General features: G+C 49.6%; 1 protein-coding gene across 1 annotated transcript in view; it reads right to left on the bottom strand.

Moving 5' to 3' along the window:
• Positions 1-27,136, bottom strand: part of OTOG (otogelin) — a 90,850-nt gene that overhangs the window by 30,456 nt on the left and 33,258 nt on the right. The window contains exons 24-36 of the mRNA XM_045482522.1: positions 22,195-22,302; positions 21,674-21,812; positions 19,917-20,051; positions 19,481-19,627; positions 19,056-19,175; positions 17,057-17,173; positions 15,854-16,010; positions 12,831-12,857; positions 10,189-10,356; positions 5,824-6,102; positions 3,775-3,892; positions 3,024-3,103; positions 667-2,462 (exon numbers count right to left, since the gene is read on the bottom strand). Of these exons, the coding sequence (XP_045338478.1) occupies positions 667-2,462; positions 3,024-3,103; positions 3,775-3,892; positions 5,824-6,102; positions 10,189-10,356; positions 12,831-12,857; positions 15,854-16,010; positions 17,057-17,173; positions 19,056-19,175; positions 19,481-19,627; positions 19,917-20,051; positions 21,674-21,812; positions 22,195-22,302 (3,391 nt within the window). The remainder of the gene's footprint in view (positions 1-666; positions 2,463-3,023; positions 3,104-3,774; positions 3,893-5,823; positions 6,103-10,188; positions 10,357-12,830; positions 12,858-15,853; positions 16,011-17,056; positions 17,174-19,055; positions 19,176-19,480; positions 19,628-19,916; positions 20,052-21,673; positions 21,813-22,194; positions 22,303-27,136) is intronic.

The raw sequence follows: 27,136 nt of genomic DNA, 5'->3' as shown, positions 1-27,136 counted from the left end.
CCCATCAGGGGCCTGGGGATGGGCTGAGCATGAGATTGGGGGTCGGGGAACTGACTCCCAGAGACCTCTGCATATCTATCTGGCCCTTGCGGAGAGCTCCAGGTACACAGATGTGCAGACATACTAGCTTAGACTCAGAAAAACCCGAGCATACCCATGCATGCACGCGCACACACACACACTCACACACAATCTTGCTTTATCTCTCTTTCTTACAAATGCACACACACTGTCTTGTGACACCAAATATCACACACACACACACACACACACACACTGACATATGAGGGCTCACCCTGAGTCTCACACACATACACTATGCACACATAGTCCCATGTAGCTCCATAGACACAAACAGACACATGCTAGCACGCCTGTGTTATGCTCTGGATGTCACGCTAAGTCATCCAATCAGCCCTAGGGGAATGGTCGGACTCTGCTATGACATCGGGGGCCCAGAGGAGACTGGAGAACCTGTCAGGCTCCAGAGTGTGGGGCAAGGGTGAGGGGGGTGACTGAAGCCCCATCTTTCAGCCTGGCAGCCAGTGAAGGAGAAGCAGGAGCAGGCCATGAGGAATGTGACAGCATGATGGTGTCCCAGCCAGGGGGCACAGGAGGAGAGACACATGGAGTGTCCACATATGGGGGGCCTGACAAGTCACTCACGACACAGGTGGCAGATGTGCTGTCCTCAGTGGTGGTTGTCAAGGTCTCTGCCGAACTCGCTGCGATGCTCTGGGCTGGGGCCGAGCGCCCAGACTGCTTGGTGGTGGCCTCTGCCTCCAGCTCTGCTGGGAGCCGAGGTCCAGCCGAGGTTCCATGGGCCTCGGGCAGCTGAGGGAGCAGAACCAGTGCGCTCTCTCGGGAGGCGGTCCTGGCTGAGACGCGGCTCAGGGGATAGGATGTAGGCACCAGTGGCACTGTGCCGGCCCAGGGGACGTCAGCCTCAGGTGCCAAGGTAGCAAGAGTGTGGGCCACAGCAGGTGTGAGTTCTGTGGGCCCCCCCTGGGCAGAGCCATGTATCCTGGTGGGCAGAGACACTTGCTTGGACAGGATGGCCATCTTCTCTGCGGTGCTTTTTTGTGGGGCAACAGATACTGTGGAGGCTGCCCCCTCAGCCATGGCCACGACTCCAGAGGCTGGCAATGTGGCTCCCAGAAACAGGCCTGGTGCCGTGCCTACTGCCTGAGGGGTTATGTGATGGGGCAGGTCTACCTGGCCCACAGCGGGGGTGAGAGGAGGTGCTGAGCTGAGTGTCTGAGCAGGTGGAGTTGTGGCCATAGGGAGAGATGTGGCCTGCTGCTGCGGGAGCAGAGGGGTGGTGACAGAACCCTTGGACCCGGGCGTGGCCACTGGGGCAGATGTGCCCACCTTGGCCAAGGGCAGGCTGGTATCGAGAGGCAGGCCAGAGAGGAGCTGGGGTGGCCGAGTTGAGTCCAGAGACACGAAGGGTGTGACCCCCAGCCCGTGAGCAACTGTGGACTGGCCGGTGGCAGCTGGAGTCTTTGGGGGCGGAGCTGGAAGCCTGGTGGCTGTGGTGGTGTGCCAGGCAGGGTGGAGTGGGGCAATGGGGAAGGGGCTTGGAAGTGAGGATGGTGGGATACCCAGGGGCTGGTCGGGCCCAGGTTGCTTCTCTGTCGGTGGCTCCGTCTCTACTCTCTTGGTTGCCAGAGGACTAACAGGAACCTGTTCTGCTTCTGTTCTAGCCTCAGCCAGGGGGCTGCTGGGACTAGAAACGCTCTGGGCCTGTATGGGCTGAGGGATCCCTGTCCTGTTCGTGGCCTCTGTTATTGCAGGTGTCAGCAAAGCCTTGTGGGATCCCAAAGAAGTGAGGGGCCTGGAGGTCACTGCAGGGGAAGCCACAGGTCTGGAGGGGGAACTTGCAGGCAACTCTAGGCTCGGGAAGGGCTGGAGGGGCGTGGTCTTAATAGTCAAGGAGCCAGGGCCTGGGACCGTCACAGCTTTGGTCATGAGTGGGAAGCGAGGTGCAGGGGGTGACCGGGAGGAGACTGTGATGTTGGGGCTCCCTGCAAAGGTCAGAGTCACCCTAGTCGTCTTCATAGCACTTGGTCCTATGCTAGGTGTGGGAGTCTGCTGCAAAAGGGAGAGGGATGAGGATTCTGGGGCAGGGGAGGTGGCCAGGTGGCTGGCAGTCACTCCCTTGCTGGCCGGGGCCTCTGTAGGGTGGACAGGGAGGTTAGATGCAGTGACCTCCAGTGGCTGCTGCAGAGTGGGCTGTGTGGGGCCTGGAGACAGCATTGGCCCCTGAGTAGCTACCAGGGGTGGGTTCAGGGCTGTGGTGAGTGGGGCAGCTGGAGTGAGCGCTGGCTTGTGGGAGGGGGCCCCGGGAGCTTCCTGTGGAAACTGCAGCTCCTTGTCACTGGGAGTGGGCAGCTCTTGACTGGGAGGCAGGGTCTCATTGCCAAGAGGTTCTGTGGGACCCAAAACCATGGGCTCCACACCTGGGGCAGAGAGAGAAGAAGCTCAGAAGTGCCTGTTGCCCCCGGAGTCTTCACTGGGCAGGGATGTAAAAAAAACAGGGCTCTGGAACCAGCGATTCAGGTGAACATGGGGGAAGGCAGCTTCCAACGTCCAGCCAGGCTGCCTGACCAACCCAGGGGCCTCTGCCGCATGGCACTGGATGACTCCCAGAAGTCAGCAGGTCTGGACTCTGCCCCATACTTGAGCTTGGATTCAAGTCCAAAGTCCAACCTTGGACTCTTGCCCCAAAACCTGAGCTCAGAGCCAACAGACCTCAGGCCTAAGTTTGTCTGTACCATGTTCCTACTGCCTGATCCCAAGCCAGTCCCTTCCCCACTCTGGGCTTCATTTTTCTCTCTGTACCACGGGGAGAATGGACTGAATGAGGTCCCTGCCTACTCCAGGGTCTCTTCCAGAGGCCCCAATACTGCTGCTGCTTCTTCAGGGCCCTGGGGGCTCTGGGCATGATTGGTCAAGGCGACTGTGGAGATTTACAAGAAATCTGAGTGGGGCGGGGGGGATGAGAAATCTAGGCCACTCACAGTCCTCCAGGTAGACACATCTCTGTGTGACTTCATCCAGGACCTTGGGGGTGGGGCATGCAGGTACACAGCCTTCTACCCTGAGGACAGAGCAGGGAGCCAGTTAGCAGTCTGAAATATGAAGGGCATCGTCTCTTTTCACTAGGATTGAGCACCGCTTCATCCCTCCTTATGGCACACGTGACATGAACCTCCAGAGACACTGTGTACAGGAGCACATATACCCAAACATGCATGTTGCACACTTTTGCACACACCTTCTCCTCAGACCAAGAGGGAAACACGAAAAAGGCCTGGTTATGCACATACTTGTGCACACACTCACACATGCTCACAAGTGTCTGCATTTAGGCACATTGTTACGCCAGCAAGACTCGAAAGCATTCACACAGAATGTCAAAACATCAGCGCATACACCTTCACGCACACACAGCTGCACCAACATCCAGACACATGCATCTCACATACATGCACATACACACAGCTGTGTAGAGCCCACAGACACACACAGGGCCCAGCTCTATGCACATCATGCACAAATCAATATTCACACATACCCGCGTAAGTCAGGTTTGCTCTGATACGCACGTCCCCATACACACGGCACACGAAACATGCATTCACAAGTATGTGGAAGCACACATATACACCTCAGGACGTGCTCATGCCTATGCCGTCAGACTACATGCCCATTTACACGTGTGTGTGCTCAAACCAGTGATGTACACACCTTGACTCCATACTCCCTCACCTGGGCACATCCTGGCAGCTAGCTGCCTGTGGGTCCCGGCAGGTTCGGAAGCAGGGGCTGGCACAAGCATCGTAGTGCCACTCACAGATGGGGTAGGCAGCCCCTGAGGGCTTGGCATCTGGAAAGGCAACCCGCCCCGAGTGCTGAGACTGAGTGAGACTGGGCACCAGCTCAGGGTCAGGTGACAGAACACAGAGGTAATCCTAGCTCAGCCCATCCCCACCCTGCTCCATGGAAGAGACAAATGGACGCATGTAGGAAAAGTAAAGAAAAATAAAATAAGACAGCATATACTAAAATAAAAGTCAACCTAAGGGGAAGTTTGTATTCCTGAGAGTCGGGGTCGGTGCCTGGGGGATCTTTGGGATAGGGCTCTGGGAGTTTGGTGTAGGGGCTAAGAAGCCCAGGGCAGGGCACTATAGAGCAGGCAGTTGTAGCTGGGCTTTGAGGGTTAGCCAAAGAGAAGGCTGGGACCTCTGATCTCCCCATAAGGCTGCTCTGCCCCTCTGGGACCTTGATGGCCAGGCTTGCTCTGCACCCCTGGGACCTTGGTGGCTATTAATAGTAATAATAACAAAAACAACAGCCAACTCTTGAACAGCACCAAATGTGACATTCAACATCTCACAAGTATTTCCCCACAATAATCCTGTGACGTAGCACTATCTTTACCCCCATTTTATGGGTGAGGAAGCTGAGGCACAGAAGATGCTGGGAAAATTAAACTCTCCCAGAAGAGATTTCCTCAGAAAATGTCCTGTGGCCAGTGTGACAGATGAGGAATCCTCAGAGGAAGTCTGGGCAATGGGGGACTCAGAGGCAGACAAGACCCCAGACCATCTTAGCAGAAGTGACTGGTCTCTGAAACCATGCCTTGAGCAGGAAGATGTGGGTGGGATCTGCAACAGGCCAGAGGGAGCAGCCCCTTCCCAACTCCCTTTCCCCACACTGCTGATGACTGTGGAGAAAATCTGCTTTTCTAAGATCCTTAAGACCTGAACTGAGAACTTACATTTGGGGAGCACCTACCATAAGGCAGGCCCAGAGCAAAACCCGCGAGATGCAATCAATCCTCACAACAATTTTATGAGGCAAATATTCCCATTGTACAGGGTTGGATGATGGGGAGCTCTCCTCCAAGTGCCAAGGACTAGGGTCAGGATTTGAACCCAAGGCTGTCTGGCTTCAAAGCCTGCGTTCTTTCCACTCTGTCTTCCAGAAAGGGACACAAGCCCTGCCATTACAGCCAGTGATGAATCTGTCCTGGGTGGGGTTCATTGGTGGACTCTATAGATGACCGCTGAATGTAACAACGAGTTGGCCCAGGCCTGGTTTGTAGGGGAGGTGATAAATGAGGAGGCTGGCTGGAGATACATTTATGCCATGTATGTAAGTGGATCCATTCATGTGGCATGAGGTGCCCTCACAGACACAAACATACATGTCCACATGCAGGACACAGAGGTCTGCCTGAAGTGGTAGAGAAATTGTGATCACTTCCTCCAGGGATTAGGCAGTGATCAAGCACTTGGGGGCAGACCCACCTGGCAGGGGGATGGCAAAGGTCTGGAACCTATCCGTCTCCGCTAGAAAGGGTGTGGAGCTGCCCCATTACTGCCACGGGGGAGAGGGAGACTGCTGGATCCTCAGCCTGGTGCCCCAGGGGGCGGTCTTTGAAAGCACAGGGCCAGCATGTGTCCCCATCAGCAAGAAACCTGAGCCAGTGGGCTACGCGAGCTGTGGCCAGGAGCACTTCTTGCCTCCCTTCCACAAAGGCTGCCCTATTTTTAGACCATGTAATCGGCCTGTGGGTGTAGGCAGGACCCAGGAAGCTGGCTGGGCCCCAAGCCCCACTGCCCACAGGCTCCCTAGGCCATCAACATGGAGGTTGGGCCACATCCCATCCCAGGGGCAGCACCCAAGGGTGGTCTCCCTGAGCCAGGAGAGTGGGAATTCTGCCTCTTGAGGGTGATTGGAAGGGTGTGGTGCGAGAGGGTGGGAAGGGCAGTCTGATGAGGGGCTGAGGGTGATGGCAGGGTGGACACCTACCTAGAAGGCGGAAGGACGTGCCCCGGCGGAACACCTCTGTGTGCTCATACAGCCGCAGGACCAGCGTGGGCCCCAACACATAAAGGAAGGACCCAGGCTCTGCCAGTGACTCTAGGGCCACTAGGCCTGCCTGCCACGTCCCCCGGTGCAGTGAGAAGGAGGCATGGTGGTGGAAGGCAACGTTGCCCTGCCACTTAGCCAGCTCCACAGACCCATTGGCTGTGACATGGAGGAAGAAGTTGGGTCTGTCCGCTGCCTCCAGGGATACCACGTCCGGGTCTGCAAAGAGCCAGGTGGGTAAGGTGAGCACAGAGACGGGGCCAGATGGGGCACAGAACCTCAGAGACTCAGGACAGCAACACGCCCTGTGGATTAGCTGGGCCCTGCTCCTCCATGCCTGCCCACCGACTTCTGCCTGCTGGCTACCCCTCTGTGCACACCACCTCTCCCTGAGGGAAGTGGAAGGTTAGAGAAGCTGCCAGCTGCCAAACCTCGGGGAGGTGTCTTCCTCCCACCTTCCTTCCCTCCTCCTTCCTTTCTTCCTCTGCAAACATTTTGAGGACACTCTGTGTGCCAGGGGAAATTCTAGATGCTAGGGATGCAGCAGGGAATAGACTGACAGAAACGGCCGCCCCGGAGGAGTCACATTCTATTGGCCAGGATGGGGTTTGGGGATTTGCCAGGTTTCAGGGACCCCACCTCGGTCCTGCTACACACAGAATCCCAGATGGTCAGAGCTGGCAGACTGAGGGGTATGTCGAGTCCAAACCACAGATGGGGAAATAGTGAACCCGAGAGGAGAAGGGGCTTGCTCTGAGCCCTACGATTGGTCTCCGCTGTCCTCTCTCCTGTGTCCACAAAGGCCCATTTCTAGAAAGTAGGGCTTGTTTCTGGGTGGATAACCCCCTGCACAGGGCCCTGCAGGTTTTGTCAGCCCCCAGATCCACAAGCAGGTGTCCAGGAGTCCCGGCCCGCCACAGCCGGCTGCCTTGTGGGCTAGTGACTTGACATGCCTAGGCTCTTGTGAGGGATAAACAATACAGTGTATGTGAAAGACCTAGCGTGGGGCTTCGTGTGTCTTCCCTTCCCGCCCATGTAGCTCCTGTTACACCTCCCTGAGCAGCTGTGAGAAGACAGGAGGCACGTGGACGAAGGATTCATCGTTAACAGTAATAACAACAACTGCTGTGTACCAATGACTATGTGCCAGACACAACGCTAAGCAAGCCCTCTACCTGCTGGTTTATTAAATTCCAAGAGCGCCCTGGGAGGTGGCAAATTCATTCATTCAGCAGCTCATGTTTTCTGAGGGCCCTTCATGTGCCAGGCACTGTTCTAGGCACAACGGGGAAAAGAAAAAACAAACCAACAAAAATCCCTGCCGGGATGGAGCTTATAATTCAAGTGGGAGGAGGACAAACATAATAAACAAGTAAAATCTATAAGAGGTTAGAAGGAGATGATATTGTTATTCCCATTTTACAGATGAGGAAAGCGAGGCCCAGAGTCACACCGATGGTGGACAAGGGAGGCAGGATTAGGAGCCCAGGCAGGCTAAGGCCAGAGCCCAGGATCTTAACCTCTGCACCGTCAGCCCCAGGGATGGGATCCAGGAGCTGGCACAGGGCAGCACAAAGGGGTAGGGTGCTGTGTTCCAGCCCAGCCCTGTTCACGTTCTCGGCGTGACCTCAGGCAAGGCACTTTCCCTCTCGGGGACTTGCCCTCCTTCTTTGTGAAGGCTGCTCTCAGCCTAGATCAAAGTTCTCAACCATTTAAGTCCTCTTAACAGAGGAGAGGCTGGAACGCAGACCCTGAGGTAAAAAGTCTTGTGTTTTACCTGAAGCATTCAAGTGACTTCTACCTCCCAGTCGCTAAATTTTATTTCTTTTTACATCTGTGTTTGGGAGGCAGCATGGCACAGCAGTTCAGATGAAGTACTGGCTGCTGTCACTAACGAGTGATGCACCTTTGGGTGAATTTCCTAACTTCTCTGGGCCGCAGTTCTCGCATCTGTAACTTGGGAAAACAACAGCACCTTACCTCCTAAAACTGCCCTGAGGTCTAAATGAGTTGGTATCTATGAAGCACCGAGAATAGTGTCCAGCACATGGTAAGTGCTACAGCAGGGTGAGCTACTATTGTTAATAAATAAGGAACCTCCTCCCTAAATCTTCAAGTCAAATTGACCCTCCCTGGTGATACACCAGGCTATGACTTGTGTCCCTTTAATATATTCTACAGGACAGCAAAACTCCCAAGAGTGACAGGCTCAGGCCTGAATGATTGCTGAGTCTTCCCCTCTGTGACTTTTTCTGCTCTCCATTTCTTCCCATCATAATCTTTTCCATCATTCAAGGCCCAGTTCAAAGGACACTTCCATGTCGCCGCCCCAGATCTCACCTAGAAGGCACATTCTCTTCTGCTGTCCAGTACCCTGGGTACAGTATAAGGGAAGGAGCACAGGACAGGGTAGGTGTGGGGACCTGGGTCCTTACTGGGCCCTGCTCCCACCTGCCCAGGAGACCCAGGCCTGACTGAGGTGGAGGCTGGGCTTCACAGCCTCTTCACTCTGGGGAATCCTGTCCACAGTGATGTTCTTCAAGGACAGGCTACCCTGGGGTTCTGCTTAACATGCCCATAAAACCACTGGAAAATCATCGCCCCCTCTGGACTACTTCTTACTGGACTAACAAATTAAATGGAGAACAGAAAGTGCCCACTAAGTAGATGACCTATTGCACCTAGAAGGTTGTAAGACACCCTTCTTTAAATAGGACCACACACGGACCCGAGGATTAGGAACGTTTAGGGAGGGAGTGCTCTCTTTTGGGTGGTGGTGGGTGGCCCAGTCCCAGGCTTCCTTGTGCGGTGACGTGATTCCTCTTGGCACCTCCTACTGTACCCCTGGCTCACACCCCCATGAACATCACCCACAGCTGTGCCTGGGGCTGGGCAGGAGCTGGAGTGTCTCTCTCCTCCTGAAAGCCCTTCCATGGCTCCCCACTGCCCTCAGAATAAAAGCCCAGCTCCTGAGCCCAGCTTACAAGTCCCTCTCTGGCTTCTTCCCACCCCTCAAGGGAACACCACTTACTCTAAGAAGCCTCTCCTGACTCCCCAAGACTGCTTTAGGGGCTCCTCCCAAGTGTTCCCACAGACATTGTTAACTGCCTTTGATCATGTCATGTCTGTCTCCTGGATGGGACTGTGGACTTCTGGTGGGCAGGAATGTGTCTTTTCCATCCCTGATGCCCCAGCACCCAGCTCTGTGTCTGGCCTGGGAATAGGGCCCAGTGAAAGGGAGGGAGGGCATGAGGAAGGGAGGCAAGGATGAGGGTGTGGGGAAAGGTTCTCCTAACTAGATAAACAGCAGACCCTGAGAATCTGAGAACTTAAATCCTTAGATTGGGATGGACTCTCTGAGAATCATCTTGGTTCATGGCTCCAGCTGATGCCAGGACAGGCTGCATGGACCATCCCTGTGGTTGGGAAGATACTGACTAGATGGGGCCAGCAGGATGCGGGGGTAGAAATGCTGATCACAGTGACCGTGCACACTGGGACACACACAAATGGCCAAAGAAAAGACTTCCTAGCACTGGTTCATCTGAGGCCTTGGCTGGCCCAGGGCCCAGCAAAAATACCCTCCAGGGGTCTCTCTGCACCAGGCAAGATTCCTGCCACTCCTCAAATATTACTGAACTCCTAAGGGAGGGCAATGCCCGCTAAAGCTAAGCTTGTCCGGTCTGCAGACCTTCTGAGACCTGGGAGGCTGCAGCTGGTTCCAGGTGTGTCCCAGTCTGTGTAACCTGCCAGCCCAGAATTCAGGATCGTAACCTGAGCAAATCAAGAGCCTGCGCCTCCATTCACAGAAGAAAGCCCCCTGGAGTCAATACATCAGCCAGCTCCCCTCTGGCACTTGAAGTCTATCCAGTCTCAAGGATGGAAGGGAAGAGGAAGAGAAGGAGAAGCAGGAAAAGATGGGGGTGGAGAGGGAAGAAGAGGAGGAGGAGGAGGAGAGGGGAAAGAAGACTGAGGGCAGGAAGGAGTGGAGGAGGAGAGGGAGAGGAGGTAGCAGTTGTCGCCACCAGGGTTTTCTGGAGTACGACAGGCAATGACGTAAAGCAAGGTACAAAGGTACATCAGGACCTTGGCCTCCCTGTTTTTTGCAGGGAGAAGAGGGAAGGTACCTCTTTGAAGAGACTAACAGGCTGGCCCAAAAGGCTGTCTCAACTGGGAAAGGGGTACCTGTCCAAGCCCCACTTTTCTTCAGCTACTGCAGATTGCTTAGGGCCTCAACATCCTCCCCTCCTCTGGCAACTGCCCCCCTCCACCAAGGGCCGGGGTGGGGTTAGAGATAGGCCTTACCGTGAGCCTTGGCCTTGTACAGTGCAGCTGTCAGCAGGAAGTTCACAATGTCCCCTGGAGCCACGTCCTCTGCACTCACTAGGACTATGGCACCGCCTGCAGCCTTGGTGGCCACCAGGAGACTGCCACCTGCCAAGCTGGCCAGTTGGTAGGGACCCTTACCTAGTGCTGGAGAGAAGGGGCCCAGTCGTGAGCCCTGCCTCCCTGGGCCTTTGCCCACCTCCCATCCTGCCAAAGGTGGGGAAAAGAGAGGGTGCAAGAGAGCTACTCTTGGTCGCTTCCCTCACCCCAGATCCCAGGAAGCTCGATTCCACAAGAAGGGAAGTAAACTCCAGGCTGTCAGTCCCTGATGGGAAATGCCCCTCTGCACAGTGCCTGAACAATTTCACAAGAAGCCTGAGAACAAGGCCACCCATGGGAGACCTCTGCCCACCTACCACGACCAAATGTCTCTCCGTGAGCCGGTCCCACAGCCACTGCTCTATTCAGGGTCATCTCTGATACTTAACATCAGACCTGGTCTCTGCCCACGCAAGGCCTGAGGGAAGGCCAGGAAGTCTTGGTGGGCTCAACATTAGTGTTTACCTACTTATCTCAAAGTTTTGTGTCTCTTAGGTGCCTACAGTTGTTGGTATAGGTTGGAAAGGGCCATGGGGTTTCCTAGACAACTGGCAATAATCTTATAACCAACTTCCCTGCCTCTGGTGTGTCCCTTGGCTTCCAGTGCTGCCTCCCCACAGGTGTCTGAGTCACTTTTCTAGTCACACTCCCTGCTGGGACTCATCCATGGCTCCCCATTGCCGTCAAGATAGAATCCAAGAGCCCAGATTGAATTCAGGGACCCCCGCCTACCTCCTCACACCCTTGCCCGGCCACACTGAACTTCTCTGGCTCTTCCTTGAAAAAGCCGTGCTGTGTTCTACCTCATGCCTCTCCTCGTGCTGTCCTGCCCACTCAGAATAGTCCTCCCTGTTTTGTGCCTGGCAAACGCCTACTCAACCTTTGGGGCCCAGCTCAAATGTCACCTCCTTGGCGAAGCTCTCCCTGCACCCTCTCCCGCCACACACAAACGTCATCCCTCCTCCTCTGCGCTCCCCCAGCCCTCGGAGTAAGGCACACACTGATCACAGCTCTTATGATGAGGCTCATGATGGAGGGTCCATGTCTGTCTCCTGGACCGGATGGGAAATAGGCAGCACTGTGCTACTAAATGCCTGACAATAAGCTTTCAAACAAACAAACAAAACCCCAATATGTAGCGTTCGCTGATTTCCATGGCGTGAATACTCATGCCAGTGGTCAGTTTCAAACTACGGACTGAATGTGGAGTTAGGAGTACACAGTGGTTTTAGAGAGCCAGCATGGGCCAACACGCTACTGTGACAGGCCTCATTGACCACTGATTCCCCAACACCCAGCAAGGGCCTGGACGAGAGAAAATGTTGGTAGAAGAGCAGAGCAAGGAATGGATGGGTGGGTGGGTGAGTGGGTGGAGGATGCTAGAAACAGCTTGTCCTTTGCCAGTTACTGCCACCGAAAATGCCACAGAAGAGAGAAAACTCTGCTCAGAGCTGTCTTGCTGAAATGTCTTTGCCTGATGTCAGACAGACCTTGCCTGTCCCAGGGACTGCAATTCTCCTATTTCAGATTCATTCCTATAAAGAAAGATTCCTCATAGCCAGGAGGAAGCTCCTGGCCATCAGGAGTCCCTAAGGGCTAACATTTTGGAGGGCCTGTAGTCACTGCACTATCATGCTTTACTCTGGTCCAGCTCTCCTCTCGCAGACCCCCTGACCAGTATCCTGGTCTCTAGTCTGTCCCCCTCAATTTCACTTGCTATACTCTGCCAGTGGGACAGACCAAAATCTGATAATGCAGGAAACTGAGGACAAAGCCTTGGACCTATACCCACATAGGCCTGCTCATGGCATGGTACCTGGAGAGAATGGAGCTGGGCCCAGAAGTCAAATGTGAATGATACCAAGGACCTGAGAAGCATCTAACTCTGCCAAGATCTGACTTCCCACCCCATTGCCCATGACCCTAGTGATGAAACTGAGTAGTGAGCTCTAATGCTGGACATTAACCTTCCTTGGGTCTTTAGTCATGACCTGTGTTTTCACCCTACCTAATGCAGAAGTTGGAGCATATCTTGGTACCCTGGGACCTTGGCTAAATTTGAAGATGAATCTGACAGTCTAAGCCAAGCTATAGGTTTTGCTCCAGTCATCCTCAGAAAGAGCAGTTTGAATTTGCCTTTGCCACTCAAAACTTCAGGAGACCCAAGACAATATTCCATGGGCCTGATGAACTAGACTGTGAAGGCCACAGGGTGGCACACTGTGCAAATGGGGTTTTAACTTCCTGGTGAAGCTATCCTGGGTGAGAACAACTCCTGGGAAGCTGGCCCAGCCTGGACTATGGACAAAGGCCACAGGAACTTCTAGGGACAGAATTCCAGGGCATCCCTGTGGTCTCTGCACTGTCTGGGTTCTCCCTGCATGGTGGGGTTCCCCCCCTGCCCCATGTCACAGCTCTTCTGGGGCCAGCAGGGCCTCAGGATGGCTGATGCTGTTATGGCATCAGGGCAGGGCTGGCAGTGGCTCAGCCCCCCAGACTCCACTTGGGGAAGACGGGCTTACCTTTGTTAAAGAAGTCACAGTCATACGCTGAAAGAGAGAGAAAAGACTTTTTGAGAAACCTGGAACAGATGGACAGAGCCATGGCCCCTAGCAATCCCAGCTGTCCCAGATTTAGCTTGCCTCCCAAACTCCAAGATTTAGGCATGGTCACCAGATTCATATATCTTAAGGTGTAGGAAATACCATGGCTCCTTTCTGTACCCCCAGCACAAAGCTCAAAACCTGGCCTAGAGTAGGCACTCAGCATGCATCAAATGAATGAATGAATGAATGAATGAATGAATGAATGTTGGACAGAATGGTGTGTTTTGTGTGGCCCCAAAGGGCAAGGTTAGAATCGAGAAGTGGAAACTCCAATAAGAAATGTTATAGCAGGTCCTGGAGGAATACAAGCACAAGGTACAAATTGGTATTTCAAGAACCTTGGGTAGAAGGGAACCAGGGGCCTCTAAGATCCAAGGCTTCTTCAGGTCCCTGGATGTAGTTTCCATCAGGTTTTGACAAGCTCTTCCAAGTGTGTGCTCAGCGCACCCTCTAGTGGCCCAGCCCAGCACCACAGCCTATTGCCCTGGGACCTAAGACATGGATTCTTTAGTCCATTGGGGTAAACTGGGGACCTTGCAGGGGTACCTAAAGCCAGAAGCAAGGCCATGAGGAACCACTTGGGTAGGCTGAGGAGGATTCTCCCTTGCTTGTAGGCATGGTCTGAAGAGAGCCACCAACTCCACTGCGTTTGGCATTGACCTCTAGAAAGAGCACTAGCAGTTAGATTGACCCACCATATGGTTATGGGAAAGTACTCACTTTTCCTCACTTGTTGACTCAGAAGATTGAACTAGAGAATTAGATCTCAGAGTCTCTGGTTTCAAGTGTGTACCAGGTCTGGGGGAGATAGTCCGGAAAAGTCAGACCTGAGTTCAAATTCCATCTCTCTCACTCTTCAACTGTGCATACTGGGACAAGTTACTCAACCTTTCTGAAATTTAATGCCCTACTTTATAAGATGGGACCACCACTAGTATCTGCCCCATAGATTTGTGAGGTCTGGACTAGGGTAAGGCAAATGCTTACCTTGGGTGCAAAATGTAAGAGGGCGTCAAAAATCTCAGTAATTAAGATATATAGTATTTTAACACACCCTTTAAAAATTTTTGAAGTTAATGCAAAAATACCCACGATAAACAAAATATCAAAAATTTTAAATAAGGACAGGATCAATGACAGTGCCTTGCCGAGCCACACTGGATCCTGAGGCAGAAGGGAAAATCAATAATATTGATCCTGTCATTACTTAAAACTTTGACTTTTTGTTCACCAAAGCCGAAGAGAGTTTTCCATTAAGTTTGAGTTTTTAAAACAATTACCTTAAAATGTGATTTATCTCCATTACTGAGATCTTGGTGCCCCTTAAATCTTGTGTCCCAGGTGAGGTGTCCTTTATTTCACTCTAGCCCTAAAGATTAAGTAAGTTAACGCGGAGATGGCTCAGGGCCTGGCACATAGCAGATACTTGTAAATATGTGTTCCCTTCTCTTTCAAGAAGGATTTTTATCTGAGGAATAGAGGGAGGACCACTGAGCATCCACAGAGCATCTGCAGTGGGAGGGTCCAGAGGAAGATGGACAGATAAAAGGGAGGCCAAAGGCGGATTCTGTTCCATCTTCTTCCTAGGGTCATCCTGCCTGGAGCTCTCAGGGCTCAGGACATGCCGGCCCCATGTCCCCATAAAAAATGACAGCGACCTCAGTAATACCATAGAGCACTGTGCCAAGGGCTTTACATGTGTTATCTCACTGACAGCTCACAGCACCCTGCAAGGCAGGTATGGTTCCCTCAGCCCTCAACTACGAGTCAGAGCGTGAAGAACATGCCCCAGGTCACCCCACTTGGTGACCGCTAACCCAAGAGAGTCTGGCCCCAGGGCTTGTGTAATAACACTGCACCCCAAAGTGAGGCATAAACGCACCAGGAAGATCACTGGTGTGCAGGAACAAATAATAAAAAATAAGTTAATGAATAATTTAACTTTCTACATATTTTATTTAATTTTTAAAATATTCACTTTTATATCTGCTGTATGACATACATTTACACTACTAACAGTATATTGATGTACATGCATCTATGTATATGTATGCATGCATGCTGGAAATATTTTTACAGGATAGGAGCAGACAGCCCAGGGCGTTTGCAGACCACCATTGCGCTAAATAAACTGATGTCTTGTGCTGCCTCTGATGAGGCCTGTGTGTGTTAGCTGACAAAGGGCTTTTACATTCACTATCCCATTTGATCCTCACAATGAAGCTGGTGGGGCAGGTCTATTCCTACTTTACAGATGAGAAAATTGAGCCCTCGAGAGGCTGAATGACTTGTTAAGGCTATTTGCAAATGGTTAAGGCCACACAGCTTGCAAATGGCAGCTGTGGGTCTGAAACCCGGGGCTCCTCACTCCTCTGGTAGAGTGGGTAAGGGCACAGGTCTGCAGCCAGACCATCTGAAGATGAGCCCTGGATTGACCACTAACCTATGTGACCTTGAGCATGTTACTTAATCTCTGCCTCTGTCTAACCTGCTCCCCAACTGTAAAACAGGAATAAATGGTCCTACTTCATAGGGTTTTGAATTTTTTTTTCAACGTTTATTTATTTTTGGGACAGAGAGAGACAGAGCATGAACGGGGGAGGGGAAGAGAGAGAGGGAGACACAGAATCGGAAACAGGCTCCAGGCTCTGAGCCATCAGCCCAGAGCCCAACGCGGGGCACGAACCCACGGACCGCGAGATTGTGATCTGGCTGAAGTCGGACGCTTAACCGACTGCGCCACCCAGGCGCCCCCTTCATAGGGTTTTGTAAAAATTCAATGAAAGATACAGGCAAACCTGTATCCAGTTGAGGAGGATGCGCCTGGAACATACCAAGTACTCAATAAACACTAGCCACTAGAGAGTGATGGTGCCCCACGGGCCTGCCCACAGAGGGGTCCCCACTCCCTACCTTGGCTGATTGGTCTGGATACTCACGGCAGAGGTGTGGGGTCCTCCAGTCCACAGCCACCCCATGCTGACAGCACTGGTGGGCATAGGCAGACACGCTGGCACAGAAACACTCACAGTCACCACCCCGGTTGCACCCACATGTGTCTGTCAGGCAGTTTGAGTAAAACCAAGTGACATCGACCTAAGGGAGGTCAGAAGTCAGAGGTCAGAGGACAGCTCCTGAATGTTAGCTCTTCAGCTTCTCAACCAATGCCACTTAGCCTTAGGGAGTGGTACAAACATGAAGGGGCCACAGGGCAGGGGGAGCTGCCCGGGTGGGGTGAGGGCAGACAGGTGGCCAACTCAGAAGGAAACAACTCCATGGCCCAGACAGATCCTACTTTTGAGAACTGGGCTCTCACCTTCCCCAGGCCTATGCTATTGGATCCAGGGGCTAAGGATGTGGCTGAGAAACAGATGTGGGGTATGAACTCCCAGCCAAGGCCAGAGACAGCCAAGGCCAGCCCGACAGCAGCCTTGAAAGCCCTGGAGGGGACCGTGCGAAGCTAAGTGCCAGCTCCCCTCTGTCTCCTCTGAGGGCAGAACAGGCAGTGGGCCGATGCCACAGCATAACGGGTTTTTGTTCACTGTTCAGAAGGACTTCTTCATCAGAGCCAGATTGAGACAGGTTTGAAAAAGGCATGGAAGGGGTATGTGCGTGGCTCAGTCCATTGAGCATCTCACTCTTGATTTCGGCTCAGGTCATGATCTCATGGTTTGGTTTGTGGGACTGAGTCCTGTGTGGGGTTCTGTGCCGACAGCACAGAGCCTGCTTGGGATTCTCTCTCTCCCCTCTCCTACTCGTGTACATGCACATGCACACGCACCCTCTCTTTCTCTCTCTCTCAACAATAAAAAAATATTCTCTCTCTCTCAAAATAAATAAACAATAAGAAAATTATCTCTCTCTCTCCATCTGCCCCTCTCCCACTCTCTTTCTCAAAATAAAAGAGGGGCATGGAAGCTGTTTGTCTGGCTGTCTGTCCTGGGTCATCTGGGAATCTGGGAAAACAGGGCAGACTCATCTGAGCCAGCTGGAGGCAGGGAATTGGCAGAGGTGGATCTCCTTTCTAGACCTGAGGTGCCTCTTGTGAGGCATGGGTTGTGGAGTCGGGGGTTCTGAGAGCGGAAGGGATCCCGGGAAGGTGGGGGAGGGAATCAGGAGTGTTGAAGCTGGGGTCCACTCACCACAGGGTGGCAGGTCTCAAACACCTCACTGAGCAGAATGCTGCACTCCTTTCTGGCAAATGGTTCCCGGAGAGGATTCAGCACACATGTGTCCCAGGGGTCAAGGGTATCTGGGCACTGAGAGGCAAAGACAGGTCTGTTGATCCCCCTACCCCCACAATGCCTTATTGCCTGGTGTGGTGGACAGACTCCTAGACTGACTCCCATGGTCCCTGACTCCTGAGGTTCAAGCCCTTGTATAATCCCCTGTCCTTGAGTGTGGGAAGGACTTATGAAGGCTTCAAGCTGAAAAAGGAAGGCTAAGGTGATGGGATGGGCATGGTTATGTGTATGTGATTGCATTTTTATGTTACATAAGATGGTAGAGCCCATCTCTCTGGAGTCTCTCTTTTGCTGGCTGTGAGGAAGCAAGCGACCGTGTTGGGGAATCTCACATGACCAGAATGGTGAGTGGTCTTTAGGAGCTGAGGGTCCTCTCTAGCCAACAGCTAGCAAAACCACTGAAGCTCTCCGTTCTATGGCTGCAAGGAACTGAATGCTACTGACAACCCCCCAGCAGGTGGGGAAGGACATACCTCCCTAGTTGAACCTCCAGATGAGAGCTCAGCCCTGGCTGACACCTTGGTAGCAGACTGTGATACCCTAAGCAAAGAACCGAGTCAAGCCCTGCCCTGACTCTTGACCCACAGAAACCGAGATAATACATGTGTGTGGTTAAATGCTGCCAAATCTGTAGTAATGTTGTTACACAGCTATAGATAACTAATAACTAATACAGACTTCCCCAATGTCTGACAAGCCTCCTCCATCAGGCCTACATTCTCACATAACACACCCCCCGCCCCCACCGGCCCAGGATATGCCAAGGGATTATCCAGAGAAGAGCAGCAGTAGGGGATCAGAGGAGGGGAGCAATACAAGTTAGTCACCCTCTCTGCTTCCTTTAAATGGGAGTGGGCTAGAGCACACCCTTCTGAGACTATGAGAACAGACTTGTCCCACCTCAGGATTATACTGAGGACGATGCCCTGACCCCAAGCTACATAAGCTCACCTTCGTCTATTACCCAACAGAGAATTAGGGACCTAAAATGACCCAGTCCGAGAAAGGCAAATATGTAACACTCATATCACCACTGTCTGATGCTGTACTCATGGCAGACATAACTAATCAACCACAGTTCTTCTAGCTGAGCCTGACACAAGTCTTAGGTATTCCTCAGCATAGCTTCTTAGGCAACTTTTCTCAGCTTTTCTGGCTGATCAAAGCTGTCATGATAAGTCAAATCCAGTCACCATCCCTCTCCTGGCATAGCTCCTTCACAGAGGATGACAGAGAAGATGGAACTCAGTCAAGGTCAACCAGCAAGTCACTGGATGACCCAAGAAAAGAACCTAGGTCTCCTGCTCTGAGTTCAGTGCTATTTAGCTCCATAGCTCACAGCTTGGGCACCTCAGCCATCTCTCAACCTGCAGGGACACCCTCCTCATTTCTGCCTCTGTTAAAGTTGTCCTCCCTCTCAGAGGCTTTCTCTCTGATACATGCATCTTTCCAAATATGGCCTATCCTTTAAGTACCACCGTACTCCCACTTCCTTCAGGAAGCCTCTGATTGCCTCAGTCCACATGGGTCTCTCTTGGATTCTCCTCTGGGTCAGACCTAGTGCCAGGCACTGGGGACACAGAAGATGGGTAAGATGGTCATGCTTCGATAAGCCTTATCTTCCCTGGCAGGTGGTCATGTCTCCTAAGACAAAGACTTTGTCTCCTTTGCAGCCCCTACCCTCCTGCCAGGGCTTGATCCGGGGCACACATGCAGCTCGATTTGTGAGGTGGGTGGTATGTGTCCTCAGGCCGCAGAGTCTAAGGCTGGGGATGCTGGGTCAGAGGCTGGTGGAGCAGTTGCAGGAGCAGCCTCACCGAGGAGCAGTCTCTGACTGGGGTTCCCTCAGTGCTGGCCAGCCTGAGTGAAGGAGTAAGCCAGCCTAGGGAGGCTTTACCTCAACTGCAGCCCAACTGCTGCCAAACTCCTGGGGGTTAGTTAACTCTAAATTCTCCGGAGTCCTCATCTCATTGATGGTTTTTAAGTCAAAGTTCCCACAGAGTCCAGCCAGCAGGCCCTGGAAGAAGAGAGAACACGGCGGTCACCTGCAGGAACACCAGGGATGAACCACTGGAAGAGGAGTCACCATGAGCCCAGGAATCTGTCATGGACCCAGAAGCAACTTCTGGAGTCACAATGTAAAGAGGGATAGGAGAAGAGTCAGGGGAGAAGGGCACAGAGTGGGGTGTAGGCAGATAGGACAGGAGACATGATGCTCCTGGCTCCTCAGTGAGGGTATAGTTCATGCGAGGATGCCCGAGGCCTGGATCAGCCCCAGACAGGAGCAGAGGGCCCTGTGAGGGTCACTGCTCGTGCAACTACCTGCCATTGTGGCCCAGCCTGGACGTGCACTGTGGTTCTTTGGTCCCATAAGAGGGTGATGTGTTCCCTCGGGAAATGCACCAATGTGAAAAACCCTGCTTGCCAGGTGTGGACCTCCTGCTTCTCATCCAGGAAGCTCTCAGGACTCTAGGGGGACAGAGACAGTCATTCCTGTGGCCTGAGTGTCCCCCAATACCTGGGTCAGTGGGGCCCAGATCTAAGTCATTGTCCAGTCCCAGGAAATCATGCCTCCCTCATGCCCTGACATTGACCTCTGTGTTCTTGACTCTGACCAAGGAATTCAATCTGGGCTGCTGACTCAACGGCTCCAAGAGAAACTGCTGTGGTAAGGAAACCAGTCCCCAGCCCTCTTCTGCCCCTGGCCCCTGTTAACATACAAATCGTTCGTACAACCTTAACCTGCACCAGGCCTTACAGGATTTCCTGAGTCATCATCAAAGATAATGAGTGAGTTCCCAACGTTGATGGAAATAAACTTCCTGCAGATGATGCCAGAGCTGTAGCAGTCTACGTTCTCTACAATCACAGAGAAACTGAAATCCGATGTGCTCTGAGAAGAAAATAAGTCAGTTCATCAAGCCAGGGAGGGAAAAGATCCTGCAGACAGGCACAGAGGTAGCGGGACATGGACTCTGAGGTGGTTTTCAATCCACTTCTACTTCTTATTAACTGTGTGACTTTGGGAAACTTACTTCAGTTCTCCAAAGGCCAATTTCATGTAGTCACTCTCCAAAAAGTATCTGATGGATGGACGGATGGATGGATGGATGAATGAATGAATTTATAAGAGGATGATTGGTGCTGACAGGGGTGAGGGACAGGGGTACTATCTTATATCCATTGATGATAGTAGTGAAGCCTTTTTGGAGGGCACTTTTCAAGCACTGTGTACAGCTTTTTATAGCATTTCCGCTTACAAGAGTCTAGGGACACATCCACAAAAGTATTCATTGAGCATTTAAATATCAGCAACAACCTAAATGCCCATCAATGGGGGGATAATAAAACAAACTAGAGCATGTCCTCTCTGTAGAATTTTACAGAAAGGAGAAAGGAGTATGTACTGACTGCATGAGATCATGACTAAGGTATGTTCTGTTAAGTGAATAGAGCAAATTGTAGAATTCTATCCACATAAACTAAACCAAGTACGTGTGTGCATGTGTATATGCGTGTATGTCTGTCTTGTGGAAAGTGATCTTGCAGGATTCACATCTGACTGTTATGAGCAGGGAATGAGAACAGAAGAGGTGTGAAGGGAAACACTCATTCCTAACATATGCTTCTATATTGTTTTAAATGCCCGTGAAGAGCATGCATTACCTTTGAAATTTTAAAATTAAAATGGGTATAATCTGTCTCAGAGTTACAGAAATCATGTGAAAGACCCCAGTACAATGCCTCCTCCATAGATAAGACTCATCCCATAGAAGGTTTGTCATTATTATTATTACTCTTACTATTATATAGTGTGACAGGCCCTTAGCAAAACCAAGGTCCCCTGAGAGTGTCGCTGGCACTCTCCCACCTGCCCTGTTGGTACCGCTCTTCTCCTTCTGGAGGGGATCCTGCTTCTACTATGCCCCTCACCCTACATCACCATCCCTTTTTTGTTGCATAAGCTGACAGCTTTAGCACGTGACTCCTTAAGCACACCAAATGTCCCATCATATTTCTTGGTTCACACCTGACACCAGCTCTGCTACTGCCTAGATGTGTGATCTCAGGCAAGACACCTGACTTCCCTAAGCCCAAGTTGCTGCACCTATAACATGGGGCAAATATATTCTACCTCATAGGGTTGATACAAGAATTAAGTAAAATAATCCTCAAAATTGGCTCAGGAGACCACCAGGCATATAATAAAAGTTTAGAAAACATGAGCTCTTACTACAGATAGAAAAACCATTGGGACCCAATGGGGCAAGGCTATAATGGTGAGTGGACATGCAGTGGGGTATTTCATGCCTGGTGAGCTCTGTCTAGCTCTGAACCTGCTCCTCAGCACTTCTCTCAGTCGCTAGCTAGCCATACCCCCAGGCTTAGATCCCTCCACCCACCTAATTGTGCAACAGACTGGAGTCTAGAATATCACCGTGCCTGACAAGTCCTCAGCCTCAGATGCCCTGGGTCCCCATAGCGCCAGCCCATCAGATACCTCCAGGAGCTCACCTTGACCAGGTGCACTTTGCATGCCCCCACAAAGTCAAACGGGAGCCCATCAAACGTGCGGTAGTGCCGGTCGCCATAGGCCGTGCAGGTGGAAGCACAGGGGTGGAGAGCGCACTGGAATGAGCCCCGCTGGCACACACTGAAACACATGTGCCCAGACCAGCTCTCAGGGCACCCCCCCCCACACACATACACTCTGAATATCCACGACAGAGCCATTGCCTGTAGAGTTCCTACTATGTGCCTCTGGGCTAGGGGGTCACAAACACCAGCAACCTTCAACAGAAGCCTGCCGGTCACAAACTCACATTCATGTAAACATTTACAGAAACACCCCCCCCCCCAAATTTCCATCTGTACGTACACTTGTATATACACAAACATACCTAAATAACACACAGACACGCAACATGAGTATGAACATGGTGGATGGGGAATGCTAGACTGTACTCATGATCACGCTTCTCATATCCATCCTCATCCCCAGCCAAAAGCAGAGTGTGAACAGTACCCTCACTTACCAGGTATGGCAGGGAGACATGACCTGGTCCCCAGGGAAATATTCCTTCCCCTTCCAAGTGCATGGGCAATCCTCTGGCAGGAAACATGCATCCCCGTGTCTGAGCAAGCTGTAGGAACACAGCAAGCAGGTGGTCAGGAAAGCACCCTTCCCATATCTGCCATCTATGGAAGACCCTGCATCCACGTGGATACCGCGGGGCGGTTCTTAGCATTTATGCCAAAGAAACTGACCATGTACCCAACTACCATCCTGCTGCTGCTCAGTGGGGCAACTGGAAAAACCAGAGACAGACTTGGCCCACGTCAGAAGCCTCTGCTATCCATCAGGAAGCAAGGCTCAGTTCTACTAGCCGCATCCCCCCGGCCAGGCTAGACGCCAGTTGCCTCTTAGGCACTAGCTGTATATTAATAAACAGATCGTGAATGTGGGCATTGACCCTCTTACTCCAGTTGCTCATGGGACAACCAGTAGACCTGCACTGAAAGAAATGTTAGTGGAAGTTTTTCAGGAAGATGGAAACTCAGATCCACATGAAGAAATGAACAGCTCCAAAAATGGAAAATATGGTGAAAGGCAACTTTAGGAATTATTTCTTAATTTCTTTAAAAGATAATTGAGCATTTAGAGCAAGGTTAAGGTCAATGAATTGTGTGGTGTATAATATATGTAGAAGTAAAATGCATGACAATAACAGCACAAAGGATAAGGAGTAAGTAAATGAAAGTATACTGGTGTAAATACTCTATATAAAATGATAAAATATTAATTCACAGTAGATTGATAAATGAAACATGCATATTATAATCTCTAGAAAAACACAAAAAATAAAAATGCCAAGATATATAGTTAAAATGAAGTAAAAGAAATAAAATAGAATATTAAAAATACTTAGCCCCCAAAAAGGAAAGAAAAGATGGGGAAAAAAACAATAGAACAGACAGATAACAAAGAACAAGATGGTAGTATTAAATCCAATCCAATTACATTAAATCCAAATGTATTTCTCACTTCAATTCAAAGTGAGAAATTGTAACATTGGCTAAAAAAGCAAGACCCAACTATATTTTGTTTACAAAAGACACAATTGAAGTAAAAGCACAGATACGTTAAAAGTAAAATTCCAGGAAAAAATGCCATGCAAACCTCAGTTATAAGAAAGATGGAGTGGCTTTATTAACATCAGACAAAGCAGACTTCAGGCCAACTAGCATTAACAGCAACAGGAGGAATATGTCATGGCAACGGAAGAGACCATTTATTAAGAGAACACAACAATCCTAAATGGGCATGCACCAAGCAACAGAGCTTTAAAAGCAGAAGCAAAAACGCATAGAACTAAAAGGAGAAAGAGACAAATCCACAGTTATAATTGGAAATCTCAACACTCCACTCCATTAATGATAGAACAAAAAATTCTTCAAAGATGTAGATGTGAAAAATCGGATATTGCTCTTAACCTAATCGACAATTTAAAAACTCTATACAGAACAAGATGGAGTCACTCATGTCAAGCAGTGGCCTGTGTCAAACAACGACAGTAGCAGGTAAGGGCACTGCAGCCAAGACCAGATATCACCAAGACCAGCACCAGCTTATGACACACTCAGAACTGATAGCCAGCAGACACAGAGATCTGCAAAGCCCTAAGACTGATTAAATCCCTTTAAAAAGGGAGGATTTTTGCAGCAAACTGTCAGACTCCTCAGACACTGACCCCTCTTCAAAAAGGCACCTGCTGCCAAAGGTTCTGCCTGATTGATCTCCAGACAGAACAGAGATCGTTCACTGCTTGAACATAATAAGCAGTAAACGCAAACAGTTGATCTGGACCGGACCTAGGCCTTATCTCAACTGTGTGTCTGACTTAGCGTTTGTTTTATTAGCTTCCTACCCTTATTCCATCTCGTTTGTTGTGTGACTTGTCTTGTCTTTGCTTTGTGTGACATGTATGAAGCCAAGTTAAACACATGAGTTAAACACATGTCATTGAGTTTGGAATACTGAGCCTGCTTTATAATTATGCTAACCTTGCTTTATGACTGAATAAAGCTCACATTGTGGAAAGACACAACTCATGTGTGTGCCTTCGTAGTGTGCTCATGACACTCTATATCCAGTCACAGCAAAGTGCACGTTATTTTCAAGCATTCATGGAAGGTTCACCCAGACAACTATATTCTGGACCATAAAAACTCAGTAAATTTCAGAGGTTTGAAATCATACAAAGTATATTATCTGATCACAGTGAAACTAAATAAGAAATCAGGAACAAATATAAAAAAAAAACTCCAAACATTTCAAAATTTTGTAACATTTCTAAATAACTCATGGGTCAAAAAAGAAATCACAAAGGAAATAGAAAAGATTACAACAAAAATAATAAAAACATGTTATATCAAAATTTTTAGAGTGAGCTAAGGCATTGCTTACAGAGAAATTTATAGCTTTAAATGCTTATATTAGAAATAACAAAAGATTACAATAAAAGATCTCAAATAGAAATATAAGAGCAAGTTAAATCCAAAGTAAGTAGTAAGAAGGAAATAATAAAGATAAGAGCAGAAGTCAGTGAAATAGAAAACAGAAAAACAGGGGCGCCTGGGTGGCGCAGTCGGTTAAGCGTCCGACTTCAGCCAGGTCACGATCTCGCGGTCCGTGAGTTCGAGCCCCGCGTCGGGCTCTGGGCTGATGGCTCAGAGCCTGGAGCCTGTTTCTGATTCTGTGTCTCCCTCTCTCTCTGCCCCTCCCCCGTTCATGCTCTGTCTCTCTCTGTCCCAAAAATAAATAAACGTTGAAAAAAAAAAATTTAAAAAAAAAAGAAAACAGAAAAACAATAGAAAAAAAAAATCAATGAAACCAGAGTAGTTCTTCGAAAACATCAATAAAACTGACAACCCCCTACCTAGACCGGATAGTACAAAAAAGGAAAAAATCCAATTACCAATATCTGGAAAAAGAGAAAACATCACTGCAGATCCTACAGATATTAAAAGGAAAATAAAGCAATACTTTTATGATGTAAAGTCCATAAATTTGACAACTTAGATGGAAGGAACAACAAAGACATCAAATACCTATGAACAAATTCAATGGCACGTGTCCAAAACCTTTCCATGAAAACTATGAAACACTGCTGAGAGAAATTAAAGAACATCCAGTAAATGGGATAATGCCATATTTATGCACTGAAGGACTCACTAGTGCGAAGACATCAGCTCTCATCAAACCGACTTCTAGATGCAACACAAAACCAATTAAAATCCCAGAGGCTTTTCTGTAGAAATTCCCAAGCTAATCCTAAATTTACATGGGAATGCAAAGACCTAGAAGTGTCCACATCTTTGAAAAAGAATAAAGTTGGAGCACTATCACTTTCTGATTTCAAGACTTACTATATAGCTTCAGAAATCAAAAACGGTGTGATACGGGCCTAAAGATAGACAAACAGGGGCACCTGGGCGGCTGTCAGTTGAATGTCCAACTTTGACTCAGGTCATGATCTCACGGTTTGTGAGTTCAAGCCCCACATCGGACTCACTGCTGTCAAGGCGAAGCCTGCTTCAAATTCTCTGTCCCCCTCACTCTCTTCCCCTCCCCTGCTCATGCTCTCTCTCAAAAATAAATAAACATTAAAAAAATGTAAAGAGAAACAAATAGATCAATGGTACAGAATAGAGAGTCCTGAAATAGAGCCACATTTATACAGTCAATTGATTTTTTAAAAAAGGTACCAAAGCAATTCAATAGGGAGAGAAAAGTCTTTTATTAAAATGGAGCTAGAACCACTCGATATCCATCAGAAAAAATAAAATGAAACTTGACTCCATTTTACAATATAGAATCATTTCAGATAGGTTATAGAATCAAATGTAAAAGCTAAAATTGTAAAGCTACAAAGGGAAAACATTGGAGAATGTCTTTGTGGCCTTAGAGTTGCAATTACTTAGGACACAGAGAACACTGATCATGAAGAAAAAAAATGATAAATTAAAATCAAAATTTAAAACTTCTGCTCATAATCAATTTTTAGCCATTTTAATATACATTAAGTAAAAAAAATAACCACGGACAAGGAGAAAATATTGGCAATGTATATCTTTGATAAGGAAAGAACTTCTACAACTTAAAGAAAATAGTCAACCAGATAAGAAATGGGCAAAAGACTTAAGTGGACACTTCACAAAGGAAAATATATGAAGGGTGGGGGGGAGGACCATGAAAAAGTACTCATTCTCTTTAGGGAAAATTACCAGTTAAAATTACCAATTAAAATTACCAATTAAAACAATAATGAGATACAACAAATAATGAATATTTTTCATAGGTAGGTATACATGACCATTTAAATTTGTCAAAGCTTAGCCAACTGTATACTTAAAATCTATGCATTTTCCTGTTTATAAATTATGCTACACTTTAAAAAAATTCAAAGGGAAAAAACAGTGAAACACCAAAAGTTGACTGGAAACTGCATAATTAAGAGTAGCCACCATTTTGTTGGGAAACTTCTAAAATGTAAGTTTTGGTAGATTTTTGTTCTCTTGGCCCATACCATTTTCAAGAGAAGAATCCTCTTCATCTCCACCCTGGGACACAGAAGCTTCAGTGCCACTATTGTTGGAAGCAAGCTGGGGAAGAGGACTGAGGTCCCAGTAGGCTTTCATTTAATCTCCCTGTTTTTACTCTGCATCTCATCCCTCTTGGTGCTCCTGAGATCAAAGTCTCTGATCTGGTTTCTGCAGAAACTTTTACCATCCTGCTGGATGGGGTTAGGGTCATTTCGTGACCTCAGGGCATGGGGGAGGAAGCCTAGGGGGGTTAACTGCTCCTTACATAGACTTGTAGGGGACATCCTCCTGTCTCCCTCCCACTGCCCCACCCTCTGAGATGCCTGGAGCCACCTGTCCCTGAAGCTGTCAACATGACACAGGTTGTTTCTC

The sequence above is a fragment of the Leopardus geoffroyi genome, chromosome D1, assembly GCF_018350155.1.
Source record: "Leopardus geoffroyi isolate Oge1 chromosome D1, O.geoffroyi_Oge1_pat1.0, whole genome shotgun sequence".
NCBI classification, from domain to species: Eukaryota; Metazoa; Chordata; class Mammalia; order Carnivora; family Felidae; genus Leopardus; species Leopardus geoffroyi.
This window is presented reverse-complemented; position numbering and strand designations above follow the sequence as displayed.